The 6,367-nt window shown below is 43.3% G+C and overlaps 1 protein-coding gene across 1 annotated transcript; it reads right to left on the minus strand.

The window, feature by feature from the left end:
- Positions 1-1,886: 1,886 nt before the first annotated feature.
- LOC148863216 (uncharacterized) lies at positions 1,887-3,780 on the minus strand. Its single transcript, XM_088974871.1, has 2 exons — positions 2,810-3,780; positions 1,887-2,094 (listed from the first exon to the last, which is right to left on the minus strand). Exons 1-2 carry the CDS (start codon positions 3,419-3,421, stop codon positions 2,008-2,010), a joined length of 699 nt encoding a protein of 232 aa, XP_088830997.1. The 5' UTR covers positions 3,422-3,780; the 3' UTR covers positions 1,887-2,007.
- Between the last annotated feature and the right edge of the window lie 2,587 nt (positions 3,781-6,367).

Consider the following 6,367-nt stretch of genomic DNA (forward strand, 5'->3'; position numbering starts at 1 on the left):
GCTTGCTGCCAGGAGGACGGCAGTTGGTTCTGTGAAGGTTGTCTCAATGGGGAGAGGAAAGGGGACGCTCGTGGTAGGAGGGTTTACGGGTGCCACTGCTTGTGGCGCGTTCGGCGGATGGTGAACTGTCCAACGCACACTACGGGGACCTGAAGTTGCTCCCCGGTGGCGTTTGTCTCCGTGCCACGTCCGGTGTTGCTGGAGGAGGCCATGAGTGTTGGGTTTTTTGAAGAAAAATGGGTTATCGAAGTTTGGAGGGAGGCTTTTTGAAGCGGTTCCCATAGACGACGCCAATTGATGGAGCGCAATCCGGCCGGTCTTAGCTGTCCACTGCCTTGCTTCCGAACGGGGTAGCAGGGAACCTAAAACAGAGGAGATGGGGAAGCTCCGGGGGGAACCCGGTGTAGAGGCTTCGAAGCTCAAGTTAGAATCCTTCAAAAGCAAGGTAATACGAGATAGCGCAAAGTTTGCATACCTCCGTTGTCGGGGGGCTGGTGGCTCTTATAGTCACTTCGTGCACTCGACCCAGGGCCTTTGTCAGGTCAAGTATGATTACCCTTGTGCTTGTCAATTCGGCCGTCGTCCTTTCTACTGAGACAGAACCGTCACTGCCTAACTGTCATTTAACTGGAGATGGCGGTGTTAGTGGCGGTGGCAGGTGGCCGTTTAGGGTGCTACCGCCAAACGTCAGATCCCAAGTCAGTCAGGTGTGGCGCCCTTGAGCACGAACTTCCTTAGTGTCAGGCGTGGTACGACTTGTTTGGTTTCGGTGCCAAGTGATGCGAAGTGCTGAGCGAGGCGGTCTTGAGCTCGGAGTTGTGTACAGGTCAGTTCGGCGAGGTGTATCCCGATTGGCGAAGTGTATCCCGAACTGTTACAAGGTGTGTCAGTTCGGCGAAGTGTATCCCGAGCTATTACAGAGTGGGTCAGTTTGGCGAAGTGTATCCCGAGCTGTCACAAGGTGGGTCAGTTCGGCGAAGTGTATCCCGAGCTGTTACAAGGGTCAGTTCGGCAACATGTGTCCCGAACTGTTACAAGGTGGGTCAGTTCGGCGAAGTGTATCCCGAGCTGTGACAAGGGTCAATTCGGCGAAGTGTGTCCCGTTCTGTTACAAGGTGGGTCAGTTCGGCGAAGTGTGTCCCCTTGTTCCCGCCTAGGCTTGACCCCTTTTGCCGAGCTGTTGTTTCTGCCACGTGTCACATAATAGAGAGATCGGGCCAAATATTCCTTCATCAGACACCATTGGAGTGACGCGGTGATGCCACAGATAATCTCTTAGGTGGAATCCATCATTCGCGTCTACTAATGCTTTGTCATATGTATTAACACCAAAAGTCCTTTCTACAAAACACTACCCTAGTGGTTTCTTGGTCAAATTCGGGGTCCGTATACTCCAGGATTTAGCTCCTGCTTTTAGCATCCATTATTGATCCATAACCAACAAATTTGACGGTTGAATCCGTGTGTGTGTGTGTGTTAACATTATACACATTCAATCGGGTAATCCAACTTTCAACTTGGAGATTTTCTTAGTCTAGAATGATGGGCAATGATTGGATTGGATGCCCAGATAAACTAAATTTTACCTTGACTATGTCTCATTCCGTCCTGTGGATAAAGCGATAGTCTGCTCTGCAGAACGCATACCATGGTTGGGGCATCTGGGCTGGTTACACCCATTGACCCACCCCAGACACAGAGTCGTCCTTAATATTTCAAGGTCTGTACTCTGTATAAGATGTTGTTCTTGGTTCTGTAGGTAATAAGAAGATAATAATAACTGATTTATTTGGAAAACATGGAAGCAAACACACAGAGCTAAGGTGCATTGCAACTCTATGCATTTAAGTAGGTAGCTAATAACTATGTATTACTGAACGAACACGTCATTGAAAGCATATTTAATTATATTAAACTGTCAAAAAATAAGCTGATTTTGAAAGTGAACAGACTCTAGTAGAGTAAATGATTAAAATGCCATTCAGATGGAGTACACCATAGAATCAATCATCCAATCCTGTGCAGAGGAACCTTATGATGAGCTGATAATGCTTCATTTATTTGGGTAATTTGATACAAAAGCTGGCTAATCTTCTGCAAAGAAATAAACCACATTTTAGCACTGGTAGAGTAATCTTACTAGGAGATTACTAAGGAGGAAACAGGAGCTACAAAGACAACTTCCAGCATCCAGCTCAATGCATTAACGAAAACAAATGATAGTTTAGTGTGTTTAAAGACATGTATCTGTTCATGTTAGTCTATCTCAGTTTACAATCGTTTGACAATTGACACTGTCATTTGCTTGCTTAACATAAAAAGCAGAGGAGAAAACAATAGCTTTCACTATCCTACCCATGCAGCACCTTTGCACCAATACTGAAAATCACCTACAACAAAAAATGGCATATTTTCTCTCTTTTTATTTCCCCAATAAACAATTTTCCGAGTTGAAGTGCGGATTAAACTGTTTAACAGCAGGTATACCACGAAGGCCAACCTGCTAAATAGGCAGAGTCTGTGCTTCTTTCCACTCTAGCTGAACCTTCTCTGTTGCCTGTTCAGTTTACATAGTTTCATTGAATTTTACTAGCCTCAGCCGCGTAGAATTCAAGCTTTATGTGTTCCCCGAATCATACAAGAAAACGAATTTATTTAGTTAGAGAATTCAAGGTATAATTTTCTTTATCGATTCTTATCGGAATTTTCACAAACACTTAGACTAATTAAGTTAGCAACTTTTCTTCTCGATGAAACTCAAAGTAGAATAGGCCAAGCAGCGATCAGGTTGGGGGAAAAATTCACACACCTCATCCTGATTTTTTATAAGAAGAATCAGATGGTCCAACTTATCCCGCCGTAGCCTTCGACGCCGATGGGGCACCAACCAGTACAATAACGACAAGAACAGAGTTGCTGCAACTGCAATCGAGGAGGCGAAAGGCCAAGCTCTCCGTCTTCTGGCAATACAAGAAGTACGAACGAGGAAAATAATGCGGAAAATTTTAGACTGTAAGATCTCAAACATGAATCTTAAACGTTTCACAATGTACTCTGCAGTTCGCAGCCGAGAATCGAACGGCTGACGCTGAGATTGTGGATCCCCTATATCAACATCAAGCCGTGATAAGGAAGGATTTGGTTCGGATTTTACTTCCTCTTGGTGTTGATAATTCAGTATGGAGACATGCAGCCCTTCGTGTTTGCTTGGAGGGAAGATGATGCAATCGTCGTCGTATGAAGCTTGTCGAAGCACCACCATTTCCCATCCTGCCGAATAGGCCTGAGCTTCAGTTCTGGCTTCTGAGACTGAGAGAACCTGGGGTTCGTTCGGAAAAGAAGAAGAATGAGGAGGTAAGTGTTGGAATTGTTCCCAGTCTTTCAAACATCGGGAGATCTCGCCCCGGCCCTCCCCCTCCATGTCCGGGAAGACTTCGGGAGAACGTCGATGAGATAGATATAGTTGTTAGAACAAAATCTGCAAGCCGGTACCAAGTAAAAGCACGTGTAACGGTGCTGAACTTTGCTGAACTTTCGAGTTTAGATCGGCGCCACAGAGCACCTCCCACCCGTGTATTTGGAAATAATGGGAAGATCTCCCATGATAAATACGGAAGATCTTCCCAATACACGGTGAGATCTGCATATGGGTCGTCAATATGATTTCTGAACTTTCAGCACGTCAATTGTTGAGTTTACTTTGAGTTCAAATCTGCCCCACAGGATGCGCCCCCAAAACGTTTCAAGCTCATTTCAGCGGAGTATCTAACATCTCCCAATAATAATAATAAGTATCGAAAATAATTTGTAAGAGTTAAAATCAGTCTCCACAACATTGTCCTCTAAAACATCCCAGCAAATCCCTGCCGTATATTAGGAATATCTATCAATAATGACATTATCATTTTTATATTATCATAGAGATATCTGTAATATACGGCGAGGATGTACTGTAAGACGTTGTAGGGACTGATTTGATATATATACGCTGAGTTGCATGTAGGGCGTTTTTAGGGCGCGTTCTGTGGTAATATATGTGAACTCGTTTACTTTTGCAAATTTATATTTCTGCTCCATTCAGCGCGCCCCAAAAAGTCAAAAACGCCCCAAGGCCAATCCTGTATTGGAAACATCTCTAATCTGTGCCCCACGGTGCCCCACAAACGTCTCACGTGCGTGAAACCCGCCACCTGTCTTCCCGCACGAATTCCTATTCAACGCATGTGGAACTAAAGCAATGGCCGTTAGTTGTCCCATTACCTCCAAAAGCGCCCAAAATCCCAATCTCTGTTCCCCTCGGCAGGGGAAGTTTTGCCACCATGGTTTTTAAAACCGAATCAGTCAGGGGTTCGGTTACCCATTCGAACGTTCCGATCGTTTGGCCCATTCTGACAAAAGTATAAAAAATTTTAAAAAATTGAAAAATGGTCAAAATCATTCGAACGATTAACTGACCGATTCAACAATTTGTTGACAAAATCAATGATTTTGGGGAAAAAAGTGGTTTTAGGGGAGAACGGAAGTGACCGATTCTCAGTTTTTCTGGTCCAGTCCGGTTTTGAACCATGTTTGCCATTGTAAATTTGGCAATACCCAAAAGTGATAATAGTATGTTGGTTCAGGTTGCTCAATTAATGATAGTGAAATCCTTGTGCTTTCCAAATCTTCCTCGCTATAAGTGGAGAAAGAAATCTGACCCATCTTATCATTGAGAATGGGAAACAAATTTACAATATCTTCCTCAAGTACGCTTCTGAAGGTACTTTAGCTGATTTGCTCAAAAAAATCTAGTGGTTCGTTATTGGAATCTAATGCTCGACTTTACATGAGACTAATTCTCCGAGGTCTTCGTTTCCTCCTCTATTCTTCTCCAGATGGAGGCAACAAGATTAAAGTTGCTGATTTTGGGCTGGCAAAGAAGACAGGGCCAGGACAAGAGAGCAAGAGAACAAAGGTGGGGTGTTTGGATTAAGAGGTACTCTGCTTTACATGTTGCTGGAATCCATCACCTGCAATGAACACGAGGTGCCGACTGACATATGAGCTCTCTGCTATTGGTTGTGCTGTGTCGAAGATAGTAATGGGTAAGTTGGCGTGGAAGTGTGGGGCTAACCCTGACGTTAGTTCCTTACTGTTTTGGATTGGTTTCGGTGAAAAATTGCCAAAGATTCCAGGGGTTCTCACACATGTTCTGAGTTGAGGGTGGGAACATGAAGATTGAGGTTTTGGGTGAGTTTTCAGAACAAACAGCCATCCCATTAGCTATGCATGCACTGAGGAGGGAATTCATGTAGAAGGACAGGTGGTGAATTTCCATTGTGTGGGGGGCGCCTGGCCATGGGGCACAGATTTAAACTCCTCCCAATGACAAATATGGGAAATGTTTCCCATCCATGCTGAGATGTGCTGTGGACATTTTTGAGGCGCGCTGTGTGACACTATCATGGCCTTGATCTGCTGCAATGGCCCCATTAAGAACTTACTTTACAAATCAAAGGCTTTAACTTACTTGTTTCATTGCAGGGCTACGATGTTGTCATAGCAAATGTAGGTTGCTCAGTTATCGGTATATCTTGCAAACATTTGGAATTGGCTGACGTGTTTACTTTTATATTTTGTATTCCTTTTCTTACTTTTCCTTCAAACCAAATATAACCTTAGTGTCTGGGGAATTTGCATGGGCGTGGCATAGAGTGGAGCATGCCCCACAACACATCCCAACCGTTTAATGGTAATGGCTCCCAATGACAAGTACGAGACATTGGTAATATCTCCTATATGTACATGTGTGGTGCGCTTGGTGGGGCACCGATGTGAAGTGATTGGGAGGGCTTTCACGGCTTGTTTCATTGTATGAGAAAAAAAATTAAAAAATAAAAGAAAGAAAGAAGCCCTAAGGCCCTGTTTGTTTTTTGGGAAGCTATTTACTTGAGTAAGTGTATTAATTCATGTTATTTTATTTTTCAGGTAAATGAGATAATGATTGTTCTAACCATAAAAAATTATTATTAAAAGGGGTAGTTTTGTCTCATCCAAGTGTTGTCAACTTTCTCCTAGGTACGAAAGTTATTTATCTATCTAAGAGATGGGTATCACTTATTTGGGCAAGTGATACCTTGGTAAAATGAATTTTCCATAAAACCCCCATAAATCTAAAAAAAAAAAGAACATGAATATCTCGATCAATAAAAACCAAAGTTCCATTTACCAATTTTCCCTCATCTCAAAACCCAAAAGACAAACTGGCCCTGAATAAAGCATGTTTGGTAAAATCTAGAAAGCCAAGAATGGGCTTACATGAACTCAAAAAATTGATTATCCAATAAACCACTTTCAGACTTCTCAAAAGAGATTCGCAATTCAATCA

Source organism: Nelumbo lutea, chromosome 3 (assembly GCF_056320005.1).
Source record: "Nelumbo lutea isolate HS-2025 chromosome 3, American lotus-T2T, whole genome shotgun sequence".
NCBI lineage: Eukaryota > Viridiplantae > Streptophyta > Magnoliopsida > Proteales > Nelumbonaceae > Nelumbo > Nelumbo lutea.

Excerpts from the sequence above, each read along its gene's own strand:
- LOC148863216 (XM_088974871.1), bottom strand. The coding sequence starts at position 3,421 with ATGGAGGGGGAGGGCCGGGGCGAGATCTCCCGATGTTTGAAAGACTGG. Across the intron at positions 2,095-2,809 it reads TTATAAAAAATCAGGATGAG|AAGATTAGCCAGCTTTTGTA; the intron begins GTGTGTGAATTT and ends ATTTCTTTGCAG.